A 16,140-nucleotide genomic window follows, 5' to 3' on the forward strand; every position below is an offset into this window, starting at 1 on the left:
TTCATTGAAAGTGTAATGTTTTGGGTCTATGCCTTATCCTACACAGTAGTTGGAACTTTGTGATTTAGCCTACCACTGCCACGTAGAAGCATATTCCGACTCTCGAATAATACATCTGCTCCTCAGATTTAGGGGTTCTAAAGTGGAATTTGTAGTTAACCTGAATAGATCAATGTCCCCTGGTAGGACATGGTAAGTCTACGAACTTACAACTCTAAAATACAATGTTTTTCTTTCCTTACACTACACTTTGTTGGAAGACTCTCAGGATCACCATTTTCATTGATGATGAGCTGGAACCATTCTTAGCATGCACATTGGTTTAATTTTCGGCTCCTACATTCATCCCTGTTGTCATTAGCATCTCATATTTCATCAGCTCCTACAGGGGGTCATAGTTCTGCACCTATTTGAGGGTCCTGACTCCCGGCATCAGCCCCGCAGTATATTGGTAACCAGAATAGTCTGTCTGTATCCAAGGGTTCTGCTACTTGATTGGATCACCACCAATGATATTGGTGATTATTGCATGCCTTCAGGATCTGTTGGGGCTCAGCTCCAAAAATTTCTGAATTTGTGGTAACCTTAACCACAGATCCAGGAGCACTACAGGTCCTTGAGTCAGGATTAGTCATTCAGTTCACATTTTCACTACTATTATCCATCCAACATGTAGGGTTTCCATCTTCCGCAGATCCTTGGGATCTGGAACTTAGTTCTAGGGCTATCAGAGTTTGGTGGATGTAGGAGTAGTGAGAGAATCATGCTAGTTCTTCTGGGGCTTTATTCCCTTCAGTTTTGGGGCCTAAAAAGGAAATTGGTGTCCAATCATTGATCTTTTTTTGTCTATATCAATGCCTAGATTCTCTTAGGTTCATGAGCTACTCATTCCTCAATCTCAGCTGACATGTTTTACTGGGATTGCAGAGGTTCAAGTTCGTTGTAGTCGGCTACTACCTGCACATTGTCATAGTGGTGGCGTCCCACCAGGAACTGCAGTTCAGGGTTGTTACCTTCAGACTAACATCAGCTTCTCATGGGTTTTTCCAAATTGTACGAGTTTTTTCTCTTCACCTCAATTCCACAGCACTATACACACACCATTCCATAGACGAGCTGGCACCATCTCGTCAATTGCCAGAACATCACGCCCTGATTCTACTTTCAAAAACAACCAAGGCAGGCTTCATTTTCAGAGCTGAGAGATCTGTTCTTGCTCCAATTTGTATTTTTTTTCATCATGTCTCTCAATCAGGTTTAGCTCACTCCCATCTGGCTCCACGCTACGGAACAGGAAGTCCGACCCTTTACTCAGCTCTCCTTCTCCCACTGCATGGATAGTTATTTCTCTTCTGGGAATGTGGGTATTGCTCAAATCCCTCATGTCTTTGGGATGAGAGCACAATATATCATTTTAATGGTCTTCAAAAGGCAATGCCTCATGGTCTGGTGTTATTAAGGAGAAAATCATAAGGCTTCACTCTGACAATTCCATGGTGGTGTCTTGTGTTTCTCATTGAGGAGGCACTTGATTCAGGGCTCCTTTTTTAAATCTTGGACCTCCTTTCTCAAGACCACTCCTATCATATCACCCTACTAGCTTGCCATGTTCCACGGGTGATGATTGCAGTAGCAGAACAAATGTCTCAATCCAAATGGATTCTCACAACAGAATACATGCTGCATCATAAAGCTCTGTTGGATTGGCTCTCATTTTGCAACTCTGATTGGTGGGTTGGCCTCTCATTGGAACACCCAACTACTGGCAGTGTGGTTTCCAGTACCCCACCTTTGGGCTTTAGCAGTGGATACATTCTGTCAGGACCATTTGAGAATACAACTCTAGGCCTTCCCTCCAATTCATATGTTACCCAAGGTGCTAGCTATGATTTGTTCCAACCAGTTGTTGGGTCCTGTTGATAGCACCAGATTGGCAGCTACACTTTGGTTTCTACTTCTGTGGTAACTTCAGGAATCTCCATTCTTCTTAGGCCATTTCTGTTGAGGCAGCTATGATATGACATGGTACACCTGGTTATCCAGAAGCTCAAGCTTCAGGCATAGAGGTTGTTCAGTCTTTCGCATGGCATCAGGAATTAATTTCTAAGGTTGCCATGTAGTTGTCTCTGTCTTTGCTTAGTCCCACGATGGACATTTATCGAAGGAAATAACACACATTTTGGCAATGGTGTATTGAAAGGAAGTTGAACCCACTTCGATCAGAAGTGCCAACCATAACTCGGTTTTTGACCTGGCTCTTTGACAAGGGTGTTTGCATCTTCATCGACGGAAATAACACACATATTGGCAATGGTGTATTGAAAGGAAGTTGAACCCACTTCGATCAGAAGTGCCAACCATAACTTGGTTTTTGACCTGGCTCGTTGGCAAGGGTGTTTGCATCTTCATCGACGGAAATAACACACATATTGGCAATGGTGTATTGAAAGGAAGTTGAACCCACTTCGATCAGAAGTGCCAACCATAACTCGGTTTTGACCTGGCTCTTTGGCAAGGGTGTTTGCATCTTCCACAATCACCCTGTATAAGGCGATCTTATCAATTACTCAAGTCATTTTGGGGTCCTTTGTCCCAAACGATCATTCCAGTTCCCTAACTGGTATATTAAGTTTACATTACATGTCCTTTCTCAACACCCTTTTGTGGCCTAATTCTCATATGCTATGTATCACCTTTACTTGAAAGTTTATCTTTAGTTGCTGCTGACCTACAGACATCACTGGTCAGAGTGGTTTGCACTGTTTTTATTCAGACCACTTTATCATCCTACCTACATCTTCAGGTCTGTTCTTACTGAAGACACCGTCAGACAGGGAAGGGGATAGATCCTTTTCACCAATTCATCTGATCACTATTTCTCACTTCTATGACTGATCAGATTTCAATCATTATGATCTTCAGTGAAGGTCTTCAAGGTTTTGTTGCCTGCACTAATGCTTTAGAGATGCTAGACAATGACTTTTTGTTCTGGGCTCCCTTTGAAGGCGAGGAATCTTCTGGAGTCATGTCTAATCAGATTTGTCACATTTCTATATTCTTAGCTGCCCATTTGAATTACCTGCAGGAGGACATTGTGTGGACTGGTGTATGGATTTCCCCCAATACTTTTATCTCGCATTATTTGCATGATCTGGCAGTATCTTCATCTGATGATTTTTGCCTACCCCCTGTAGATCTCTTAACCACTTCCACTAGATTATACAGAGGGGTGAGTATTTTCATTGCTACCTTTCAGGGTCCCTTATTTCATTTTCACAAGATCCCATTCAGTAACAAGTGTTGCCCAGGCAGGGATTCTTTTATTGAACCAATTCTGCATTAGCAACCACTAATTCAATATACTTTATCTAGGTTGCAACAGGCTCTGTAGAAATGAAGTGTTGCATAAGACCACCTAGAGGCTGATCAGGTGGTATTACAGCACTATGCTGGACTGCCACTCATGGACTATCATGAGTAAGGTATAAGGGGATCCTACCCATCGCAGCTGATCATTGGATTGAATATATCGGGGTTGGTTTGCTTTTAAAAATTAAGGAACTTGGTTCACCTATTGCACTGTTCCTCAGGACTCCCCAATGTGCATTACTCTCTAAGGTTCTACTAGTGGAGCTAGGGAGTCCTTACTACACCTGGTTTCCAGTCACTGGGGTGATGAACAGAGGCTTTTCCTCCAGAGTGTTAGAGTGAATTCCTCCACTTTTGGAGAAGAGGGGGAAGTTGGAGGCCTCCTACCCATGTCCCTGGATGTTTTTTTTCCTAGTTGTCAGCAGGAGAGCCTCCTCGTAATATTGGTTCAGATTTGATGCTTAGCTATCTGGTTGGGTTGAGTGTGGCCCTTCTTTTTCATCAATATTGGTTCAGTACATTGTTCATGGAAGAGGGTCTATTGTGTCCTTGTAATGCAGAGTGGTTCCATCCTGGGTCCTTGGTTGAGCACAGTTTGTTCCATGTCCTCCCCATAATTCTGGGGTAACCTTTCTCACATGGTTGGGGAGTGAGGAGAAGTGTTCATAATTCCAGATTGGAAGAATTCTGTTTTCTCAGGTTGAGTAAGGCATACACGATTCAGTCATTCTGAGCCTGTCATGATTCTTGTGGCTTGTATTCATCACTCTATGGCTACAAGTTGGGTTCCACTCATAAGTGTGTGTGTGTATATATATATATTGTGGTATGATTGCCCTAGCCACCAACATTGGATATAGGGATCATGGCCTTATAATTCCAACTCTGAATAGTGGAACCTCAGCTATCTGGTTGAGACCTGGCCAGTAGTGAAGGCAAGTCATGTAAAATTCCACCCACAGTACATGAATTAAGTTCCTGGTAAAAAGCCTACCTATGATATACAAATTGTTTATTGACAAAAAGGGGACATGGATAAATGTTTTGGAATTCTATCAGATTCCATCTTCAGTATCTAAAGCATAATAAAATGAATTTACATAAGTCTTTATACATTGTCAAAGTACAGTTGCTAAATATAACGATAATTAAACAAATAAAACACTAAACAGTAATCATGGGGAGAAACTACAGCAAGAAAACACAACATGTGAGGTGCTTATATACAGTACCAGGATAGAGGGTGCATTGACATAGGTGGAGAGTGTCACAAGACAAACATCACCAAGGGCAATTAAGTGGGGTATAAAAGATTGGAGCAAACAAGAAAAAATCTGACAGATACCTGATGGGTGTAGAGAAGGAAACCCTGGCATTTAAGTAATAGCTGTAAGTGTGAGAGGAGGTAAGTATTATTGGAAATACATTTTTGATGTAAGAAAATGTTAACTTTTGAATTTTTCACTTAATATCCTAGTTCTCCAACTAATACAACAGTAACTTGTTCACTACTGAACAATTCCAAAAAAGTTATTCTCTTGACAGTTCTCAATAAAAATGGACAAAGAATTGTGGACAGTTTTGAATGTACAAATTATTAAATATGAGAGAAATATTTATGACCAACACATGCAGAAGGTATGACATTAAACAAATAGATAATCTAGTTATGCTTTTAATTTGTGTTTGAAATTTATATGTGTACTAGACATTCTTAAGCATATCAGATAACTGTGTTTGTGGAATTGGTGGTTTGGTGTGGCTTCAGTCAACAGGTAAAAACAGCAATGTTTATATTTGAGAGTGTGAAGAGAGGTGAGTATTACTTTGTCCTCTTCCCCTGCAGTAAAACCTGAGAAAGCACAAAGCAGGCATTTGGGCACATTAGAGATTGCTCTGGTCATAGCTTGTCCAATATGTTTGGTCTGTATCGTGGTGCTAATTATCATCTGGACATGGCAACAGCGACAGCGGCTTCATCTGTACCGACAACAACTGGAGTTGAACATGGAAGCTCAGGAACCCATGTTAGGAGCTGCCATTAAGGACTTGATTGAAATGACAACCTCAGGGTCAGGATCAGGTATGTATTACATACGATAATAAACAAAGAGTTGGAAAACAGATGACTAAATGTAAACCTTAATTGATTATATTAACATAACTGTTTTAATTATATTGACTTTAAGAGATTTCATATATTTAATCCTGGAGAAAAAAACAAACCTAAGCACACACACACACATGAATATGATTTTACTATGTAAAGGTGACTTGCATAACAATTAGAAGGATATTAGTTATTCTTGGCAATTATCTCAAAATGACTGTTATAAATGTAATTGTCTACTAACTCCAACTCTTATATCACTACTACATTAATAACATTTTTTAACTATGAAGTCTGAGTATGTGATACATAGAAGATTATTAACTTTAAGTTTTCACCTGAATATTACTTAACCGTCTAAATGTGAAGCCATTTATGAGATACTTTCACAGCTAATAACAGATCCAAGAATTACCTGAATCTAGATTTAATTGCTGTTAAATGTGAAGGCAACACATTGCAACATTTATAATTGAAAGTAGTTACAAAAGTAAATTTGAAACGAAGATAGCTACAGAAGAAGAGCTGAAATGATTATGGATACAGAAGCAGAGTTAACATGAAGATAGTTACAGAAACAGAGTTAACACACAGGTAACTACAAAAATAGAGTTGGAATAAAAATAGTTAGAGAAGAAAATTTGACATGAAGATAGTTACAACAGAAGAGGTAGCATGAAGATAGATACAGAAGAAGAGCTGACATGAAAATAGTTACAAAAGAAGAACTGACGTGAAGATAGTTACAAAAGTAGTGTTGACCTGAAGGTAGTTACAGAAATAAAGTTGATGAATATATTTACAGAAGAAAGTTTATATTAGAATAATCACAGAAGTAGAGTTGTCATGTAGAATGCAAGATGATAGTTACAAAGTTAGGTTATTACAGATGGAAAATAAGAAATGATTATTGATACAGAAGTAGAGCTTATATCACTGTTACACAAGTAGGGTTGACATCAAGATAATAATTAAAGTAGAGTTGACAGGAAGATAGTTATAGAAATAAATTTAGCATAAAGTGTTAGAGAAGTAGTGTTAACATGAATGAAGCTGAATAGAAAGTAGTCATGTATGTTCTGCTGTGGTAAACTGATATAAATATTGTTCAAGAACCTTTTTGACATGAATTTTACTACAAGGTTTACAGTTGATATGGATGATACTGTAGAAATAGTTTACACATGCTCTAAAGTTGAACATAGAAAACTGAGATAGTTACAAAAGTATAGCTATTGAAAACTAGAATGGACTTGATAATGCTACAGAACTAGTTCATATGTGTAATGTTATAAAAACGGTGGATAATATTAGCATTATTACAGGAATTGACAAGAATATAAGTAACAACAATAGAATTGAGAAAACTAGAACTGATACAAATTACAATCTTTTGAATTGAGATACTTGTAGTTAAAACAGCACAATTGATGTGATTATTTTGAAAAGTATATTGGAAATTTTTATTGTTTAATTGGGAGTGTTTTATCTTTAATCAAACTTTGTGGTTTTGGCAGAAAGTTGTAAACATCTGCTACTGCAGTGTTATGACGTGCATGAAGTAATTAAATTCCAAGATGATACACACCTTTTCATACAATTAATCTATCTTCCCCATGCATCTGCATTAAAGATTTGCATGCCACTAGCCTTCAGGCAACTTCCACCTAATCTCACAAGATTTCTCGTAAATTGCACTACTGTATAATGATGTTATTGTGCAGTAAAAGCCTTCCACCAATAGGAGGGCAACACATTTCCTTACACACTAACTCTATGCTTTTGCACTTGTGAATCATCATTCTCTTCCTCAGCACTGTACGCATCAGACGTGTTTTTCTTTTTCAATTTAACTAGATTTGCAATATTTAAGGAACTTCATTTACCTCTTTCTACAAACTATGGACACACTACTTCATGTACAAACTTCTACTACTTGTATGAGTGAATAATTTCTTCACACAAGTTATGTAACAATTATGGCTTATGAACATACATTCATTGGGGATGACGTGATGCCATTGTGCTTAGGGTAGTGGGTTCCCTTATACAGCCACAAATTCAGTTCCAGTCCATCTTCGAATGTTCCTTCCCGTTGTTTTGTGGGTAGAATGAGGAGGACAAATTTCACTGTTTCCTTCACTTGGTTATGCTTTGGAAAATTTTCTTCCTGTTGAAGAGAAACATTAAACATTCTCGCATTATCAGAACTTAATTTTACAGGTATACACAATTGTTTCTCTTTCCTCTATGTCATATTCTTCTTGTTCATTACTTCTTAATCCTAACTCTAACTAATTTTGTTTACCTTCTCCTTGACCAGTTACATTCCTGTGACCTCAAGCCTTGCCCTCTCCATTAATCTGATTCTCGTTTCCTTGATTTTAGTCATTCTGATTTTGTGATTCCCACATTTGTGATTTTCCTTGCCCTTTTGTGTGTGTGTGTGTGATCCTTTTTAATATACTTCTTTACCTCTCCTCTTTACATCTCAAGTCTGAGGCACTCCACCATGCTCCAGAGAATGTTATGGGCATATCTTATTCTCTTCACCTCTCCATTTTGGCCCATTCCACTTCTACCATTTCCCTGCTCACTAGGCTCTTTATTGTTGGGTAGGGATACCCCTCCTATCCCAAGTTTGACTTCTTTCTTCCCTTCTACAAGACCTTTACCTGCCCTTCTTTCTTTCTTTGCCTTAAAGTTTTGGAGGTATTCCTGATTTGATTGAATCATGGGCTGGGGCTGCCTATTGTCAGTCCTTGTTTTCATCCTTTGCTTCTAACACTGTCCCAAACCCAACCCTCCACTTTTGTATCTTGATTTAGTCCCCAATTTTATGTCTTTCAGTTCTCATTTTCCAGCTTTCCTCTTCTTCCCAGCATCATACTCATCAAGCTCGTCAGTGATGATTAAGTCAATTTGGGTCCTGTTGATGCTCAGATTTCGTGTTTTGAACTGTCACACTTTTCCATCCACACGGGGTTACTCTATTTTCAACCCACGGACTTTCTCTCTAGTTCTCCTCACCTTCTTCTCTTATCCCTCATTATGTTTCCTCCTCCTGATTCCATTTATGGACAATATTTTGAGGAGATGGTGTTCATCAACACTTCCAATTTTTTTTCTCACTACCACTCAGTATCTTATTCACATGATAGTGTTTTTCAACTCATTTCTCAGTTGTGCCTAGCCTTTTCCCATCTGCCTGTGAACTATGAAACTGCTAGTCACCAGGATTTGTGCCTTTCCTACTCATACTGCGTGAGAGGTTTTTTAGTATTTGGAGGCCATGGCTTTACTGAAACTGCTTATCCCTTTGGGTTACACACATATGCATCTCCTCCGTTGGTCCTTGTGCAACCAGAGGAATGTCTTATGGGAAATTTTAACCTCAGTGGTTCACCTGTTCCCACTCCTACTCAATAATTTGTATTGGTGACTCAACCAATCTAATCTCACCATTGGTGTTCCATTACCTCTGCCCAAACTGTACCTGCACCTCTTCACCAATGCTTCCCCCTTTTGGTTGGAGAACATTTCTGAATGACAATTTCACATCTGGCACATGGAGAGTCCTCTCTACATATAATGCACTCAAACTTCCAATAGTATGTCAGGCATGCTCCCATACTTACCCCTTCTAATGAATCATTTATGATTCGTTCTAATGACAACTCATTTTTTGTTGTTTTGTTTGTATCAACTGGCATAGGGAAATCGATCCAGGACCTCTTACTTTCAAACCCTGGACCTTGCTTATTGGGCCAATTCTCAATGAGTTCATCTCATCGCCTGCCCTGTACCAGGTGCTATGAACCTAGTTGTGGACTGCCTCTATTGACCAGACTGTGTTCTGCCCATTAAATGGATTCTTCACCTCCAGATGTTCTCTTGTGGGTGCTCTCTTTTAGAGACTCCACTACTCATTGGTGCCCTCTCATTTCCAAGCTTTGTCTCTTCTGATCATCTGTTCCCCATCCCATGGCCCTGGCAATCAATGCCTTCAGCCAAGACTGGTCTTATTCTTCTTATCATGCTTATCCACCTCTCTGTCTTTTACCTCAGGTACTGGCCTTGATTAGAGACACTCCTTGCCATGTCCTTAGAGTGGCACAACCTTGATTTCCTCTTCTATGCCACCTAACAACACAACCTCTTCTTCTCCTGCCAACTATCTCTCTCTCCCTGATGGGGATCTGGGAATTTTTTCTGGGCCTCCCCACTAAAAGTTACTTCCCGTTTTTTTGTTGTTGTTTTTACTTTGTGTGGAACATGGGAGACTCTAGCCACTTCCAAGTTCCTAGTTGCTGGGGTGGTGGACCATGGAGAATCCTCACTGACTAGGACCTAATTACTGGGGCTACAACAAGGAGTACCAATCAGTGGGAAGTGGGGCAGTGGTGACACTGTCTGTGTAACACAGGTCATCCCTCATATAACTATATTTATACCACTTGTATAGAGTTGAGGCGAGCACATCATACAATACTGTGTCTTCCTCCTGCAGTCTGCATGCATTCAGAAGAGTGTGCTCTCTTCTTGCAGCTTGTGACTGTCCAGTAGAGTTGAGGTGAGCACATAACAAGATCTGTGCCCTGCAGCCTGCGACTGTCCAGTAGAGTCAAGGGGACCAGCATACAACACTATATTATGCCCTCCTCCTGCAGCTGATGTCTATTCAGTCAAGTCAAAGCATGTATACATACCATTATACATCTCTGGCATAAATTCCGTACCCTCCTCCTTCAGCAGGTGTCAGTCTGATAGTCTGACAGTAAAGTTGAGGTGAGCACAAGGTATGGTCTGAATGTGCACCATATTGACTCTCTGACCTCTTGTGTGCAAGTACTCAGATGGTCATGTCCTTATTCTGCCCATCCATGTGACACATGAGGCTCATTTGCCTCTTTTGTTTTTCCCTTTTTCCTGGGTGAAGAGTATACCCTGGAAGAGATGATATATGGTCTCCCATGGGTGTGCCCTTATGGAGCCTCTGCCATCAGGTGTCACATCCCATGGGTTTCCTTTAAGTAATTTCTGAAGGAAACTCATCTAGATAAATCTTTGCAGCCCCTCCCCCACCATTTGAACATGGGATTTTAACTTAATTGTGTGAAGAGTGTGTATCATCTCTGAAGTGAAGATTTTTCTTACCTTAAAATGTGTTTCAGATATATGCCTCCTCACACACATTCCCACTCTTCCTCCCCACTTATAATGCATCTTAGTGTTCCTTGCCTCATCAAAAAATGAAGTTTCATGAGTGCAAAACTATAGAGGGAGTTAGTGCACAATGAGGTGTGTTTCCCTTTTATTCATGGAAGGCTTTTGCTGCATAATAATGTCATTATGCAGTAGCGTAATTCACAAGAAATCACATGAGATTAGATGGGATTTGCCTAAAGACTAGTGGCACGCAAATCTCTAAGGCAGACACACAGAGAAGATAGCTTAATTGTGTGAAGAGCTAAGTATCTATCAAAAATACATTTCCAGATAGGAAAAATGTTAACATTTGACTGGGCTACCTCTGCACTATCAGTAGAGTAATTTGAAAAAATAATTTTTAAAGAATATTAAACAGCATTTATCTTGCCAGGGCTTCCTTTGCTTGTTCAACGAAGTATTGCTCGCCAGATTCAACTTCTGGAGGTGGTGGGGAAAGGACGGTATGGAGAAGTTTGGAGAGGAAGATGGAGAGGTGAACCTGTAGCTGTTAAAATATTTTCCTCACGTGATGAGAAGTCATGGTTTAGAGAAGTAGAGATTTACCAGACTGTGATGCTTCGTCATGAGAACATCCTTGGTTTTATTGCCGCCGACAATAAAGGTAATTAAACTATGTAATCACTTAAAAGTAATTATTGTATCATTTAAAGTATGTCTGACATTAATTGTTACAGACAATGTTAAAGATATATAATATGTATCTGTACAGAGGTTGAGCACAATTTTTAGAACTTCACTACATCATTACAGTCTTTGTTGCCACATTTAGTCATGTTCTAATGACAGTGCTTCTTGACACTAGCCCTGCAACATATTTTCCATTATAATAGTCACCATTATGAAGCTGTCATATCAAAAGCCCACCACTCCTCCCTTTTGCCTTTCCAAGGATGACACATTCCTAGCACCCATTTCAACAGTCCAACCACACAGAAATCCATAGGCACTGCATCTGGCATCTTGATATATGTGTTTGTATTGAATAGCATGAATACCCATTTCATTCTCCATCTGCTTGATTACTGTGATGAATGAATTGATATATCATGGAAGTAACTTATTTAAATGTGACTTTCATCACTTTTCCAGATGGAGACTCTTTTTCTTATGTTGTCTACTATTGCTTGGAACATGTGAACAAGTTTTGCCATTGACCTTTGTGTTCTTGGATTCTCACCTATGCTGTACTTTCAGTACTTTGGCTGAGATACAACTTGTTGCAGGTCTCTTTCCAGATGGTTCTTTTACTCCAGTTTTATCCATTTCATCTGTTTTCCAATGCCATTAAGAACAAGGGATATCCTAATCTTGAAATTATTAAATATCCAATCTGAAACATCTCTATGATCTGAGCATAAGAATATTTTGCATCAAAAATGACTGTTACATATACCCCTTTTAAAAGCAATACGTTTTCTTTGGCATCGCACTACTGATAAAACTACAAACAATATCAAACTGTAGTTTTGATATGTGCCATTAAACAGCGACTATATTAGATATGGTTCTCATGAAACTTCGTGATTTTTATTAATATAACATACTCAACCCTCTGTACTTGTGTGTGTGTGTGTGTGTGTAACTCAAAGTTTTGAACAATTTTTGTGAGCTCAGTTAAAGTAGTAAAGACATTAAAATTAAACTTGTAAGTTATTTGTCAAAGCGACTCAATGATGATATTGCCCTCAGGGTGCTTGAGTTTGAAGTAAATATGCATGTTTGATTAAATAATTTGGTAAAAAAGCTTATGAAAATCTAGTTTCAACCCATTAGTTATACATTGGAAAAGTATTCTTGTTCTCTGTTTTTATTATATAGACAATGGGACCTGGACTCAACTATGGCTAATTACTGACTACCATGAGAATGGGTCTTTGTTTGACTATCTAAACAAAACAACTGTTGATATTGCTACAATGTGCAAAATGGCTTATTCTATAACTAATGGACTAGCACATCTTCATATGGAAATATTTGGAACACAAGGTAAGCTTTTACATGAAATAGGGACATTGGAGGCAGAGCTAGTTAAGAAGCAAATAAGCAGATGTATATGATGATAATGCTGGTTTAAATGCTAACTGAAAGATGTTTGGGACAAGGAACTAGGTAAAGAAGATAACTGGGAGAGTAGGGTTCTGAAAAAACAATTAGATGTAGAAACACAGTGATATTTAGGGAAGTGTAGATAAAAAATTTAACTGGAATGTGTTTGGGACATTAAATAAGGTATAGAAGCTAACTGTTTTATTCTTTGCATACAGGCTTGGCTGTTTTGCACATGTCATAATGTTTGTATTCATAATTTAATTAAACAAGTTTATTATCAATATATGCCAATAAAATTTACATCAGAGTGTAATTTATTATTGAAATTTTTATATTATGTAAGTTTAACTTTATTAATTTCAATAGAAAATATTTAAAAAAATTCTCAATCCTCATTTCTGTGTGTGTCATGTGAAACATCTGCATTCGGAGATGCTCTTTTAGTTTTTATAACTTCAATATTATAGCAACTACACTGTCTGACTTATCCTCAATACACTCTATAAACATTTCCAAGGTCAAATGTGCAGGTTCAACATGCTAACTTCTCTCTGTCATGAGAAGTAAATAAATTTTCTCAACCCACGATAGAAGCCCTGCCGCCCATCTCTACTTAACTTCACAAGGCAGTTTTCAAAACTATGTGCTCCTGCTTGACATACATTTTTATAACCAGTAGCAAGAGTTCATTTTAAACTTCATGCCTTCAATAGTCTTTTTGAAATTGGCACCAATAGACATCAGACAGTAGAGAATTTATTTCAGTGGTTATTGGTGAGTTGATGCTCATAACAGTTAATGATTTTCTTTACCTTAAATAGCTTAGTTAGAAAACCAGTTAAATTATAGTTGCTCTTGTACATTATATTTCAGTAATTTATGTATTAAAAATGTTAGTGTTAGGTAACTATGAATGCACAAGTCCAAAGCTATAGATGAGTGTACATGTATGAAAACAAACAAACGTCCCGCAAGCCAGGCAGTAAAACTATAATATTAAAACGAAATATATGTGAAAAAGTAAAATGTTAAAATTATGAAGATGAAATTGAAAATATAGTGACAAATAATTCATTCAGAGTAGAAGAGAAAAAAATATTGTTAATTTTATTTCTGAATTTTGTATTACTGTAAAGTGATGATTTAGCTACAATTAGTGTTAGGGTAGAGAGAATAACAGATACAATATAAATTTTCCGACAGAGTACTTTACTTCCACTCATATACATAACTATTTTTGTTCAGTACGGTTCCTCTATTTGCAAAATTTTTTCACATGTCACAAGCCTATCCATCATGCGACAATCCCCCACCAATAGATGTACCCTCCACACATATGACTCCCTCTAAGCTATTCAGCCTAACTATCACTTCTCGTTTGGCAGTGCTCATGTTCATACATTTAGTTTGTGCTCTCTTCAACTGTTTTTTTTCTTCTGATCTTCGTATCAATTTCTCTGAACAAGTTTACTATTTATTATACAGTAGTGATATTTGTAACTTATCCCAGTTACTGATCTTAATACTTTTTATTTCTTTCTACCAACAAAAAAGTAAACTTAGCGGTTAACTGGATTATACTTAAGATACAAGATAAGTTTGAAGATTAAGTGAGAGTTTACTGTATTGAGAGTTGTTCAGTGGCATATTGAATTAGTCTAAACAAAATCAGAAAAAAGCTTAAATTGGTTTCATAGATACTATTTTTCATAGTATAGAATATCATCAGAAACTTTTGCATTATTATAGATCTTCTGATATTAAATATGGAAAAGTTTTATTATATTTAGGGTAATTTTGATAATTTTTGTGTTCTTGTATTAAATGTAGTTGCAGTGACATTACACAATGTAATGAAGTGTTATTTTATTGTGAGACATTATGATGATGTTAAATGATATAGGAAGGTATTGTAATATGTATTACGTAAGTAAGGTAATCAAAGGGAGCAAAAACTTTCTTTTATAATAGATGTTGTTTTACTGTCTAACAACAGGTAAGCCAGCTATTGCTCACCGAGATTTAAAAAGCAAGAACATCCTTGTTAAGAATAATGGGACATGCTCTATTGCTGACCTGGGACTTGCTGTACGATTTGACTCATCTACCAATTCAGTTGACATCCCACCTAACTCTCGAGTAGGTACCAAGCGCTACCTAGCCCCAGAAGTGCTCGATGAAACCATCAACCTGAACCACTTCGATTCATTCAAACGGGCTGACATTTATGCCTTTGGATTAGTACTATGGGAACTTGCTAGGCGTTGCAATGTTGTTGGTGGTATGTTTACACTGTAGAAGTGACATGATAATTTTGTTTTTTAGTCCATTTCAGTTTTTAACTTCTAAGATGTAACACCTCCAAGCCAATCAATCTTCATCATCAGTATATATGGTATAGTTAAGCCTCTAAATTATCAGGCATGTAAAAAAAACATTTTATATTATAATAAAAAGAGATAACAACTTTAAAAATCACCCAATATAATTAAGAAAGTAAATATTATTCTACATCTACTTTTCTGATAACTGAAACTTCACACAAATTCATGAAAAAGATACATTTTTTACCTACATTTACAAACAAGTTATTGGTCAAAATGAATCAAATATATAATATATATAATTGCTTTATTGTATTTTTATTTTCTCTTATATTTTAATTAATTTCTTAGATTACTTATAAATATAACAGTGATACATTAATTTTAGTTTTTGCCTCTATCATATTTTGACTTCTAAAATAAGACCAAACTCATCTCCAAGATAAGTTTACCTAGATAAGTAATAAAGGAATACCAGCTTTGTAAATAAATAATCTTGATGCTAAGAGGGGGTGAAACTAGTAGTTGGTTTTAAATCTCGTGCCAGACTATGATTAAATAAGCCATCATATCCTCTTAACAGTTCAAAATAATCATAGACTTTTCTCCATGAACATTAATAGGAGAATTTATACTCGTGAATATTAGTGTTGTGATCATATATTTCTATTTATTTTTTTCTGTTTTGTTAAAATTGACTTTCTAGATCTCTACCAATATAGAACTGCTGTTTAATTTTGTATATACATATTTATGGAGTTAATTACTACTGCACCAAATACCTGAATTTGAAAGATTTCATGAGATGTGTTTCATGTGAGCTAGATTTAACAACAACACTTAAAATTCTTTAATCAGTATAAAGGTAAACCAATCCTGTCTATGCAGGAATGTATGAAGATTATCAACTTCCCTACTATGACATGGTGCCATCTGACCCTACCATAGAAGAGATGAGAAAGGTGGTGGCTACTGATAAGCAGAGACCAGCCATTCCAAACAGATGGCAATCTTGTGAGGTAGGCAAAAAAATAAAACTCAACTATCCTAAATACC

The 16,140-nt window shown here is 37.3% G+C and overlaps 1 protein-coding gene across 2 annotated transcripts in view; it reads left to right on the forward strand.

Annotated features, from left to right (window-relative positions):
* The window catches only part of LOC106469619 (TGF-beta receptor type-1-like), a 53,769-nt gene that overhangs the window by 19,600 nt on the left and 18,029 nt on the right, over positions 1–16,140 (forward strand). For both annotated transcript variants that reach the window (XM_022398194.1, XM_022398195.1), the window contains exons 2-6: positions 5,216–5,452; positions 11,082–11,312; positions 12,530–12,697; positions 14,757–15,041; positions 15,973–16,103. In XM_022398194.1, coding sequence (XP_022253902.1) covers positions 5,216–5,452; positions 11,082–11,312; positions 12,530–12,697; positions 14,757–15,041; positions 15,973–16,103 — 1,052 coding nt within the window. The remainder of the gene's footprint in view (positions 1–5,215; positions 5,453–11,081; positions 11,313–12,529; positions 12,698–14,756; positions 15,042–15,972; positions 16,104–16,140) is intronic.

The sequence above is a fragment of the Limulus polyphemus genome, unplaced genomic scaffold, assembly GCF_000517525.1.
Source record: "Limulus polyphemus unplaced genomic scaffold, Limulus_polyphemus-2.1.2 Scaffold3573, whole genome shotgun sequence".
Classification (NCBI taxonomy): Eukaryota; Metazoa; Arthropoda; class Merostomata; order Xiphosura; family Limulidae; genus Limulus; species Limulus polyphemus.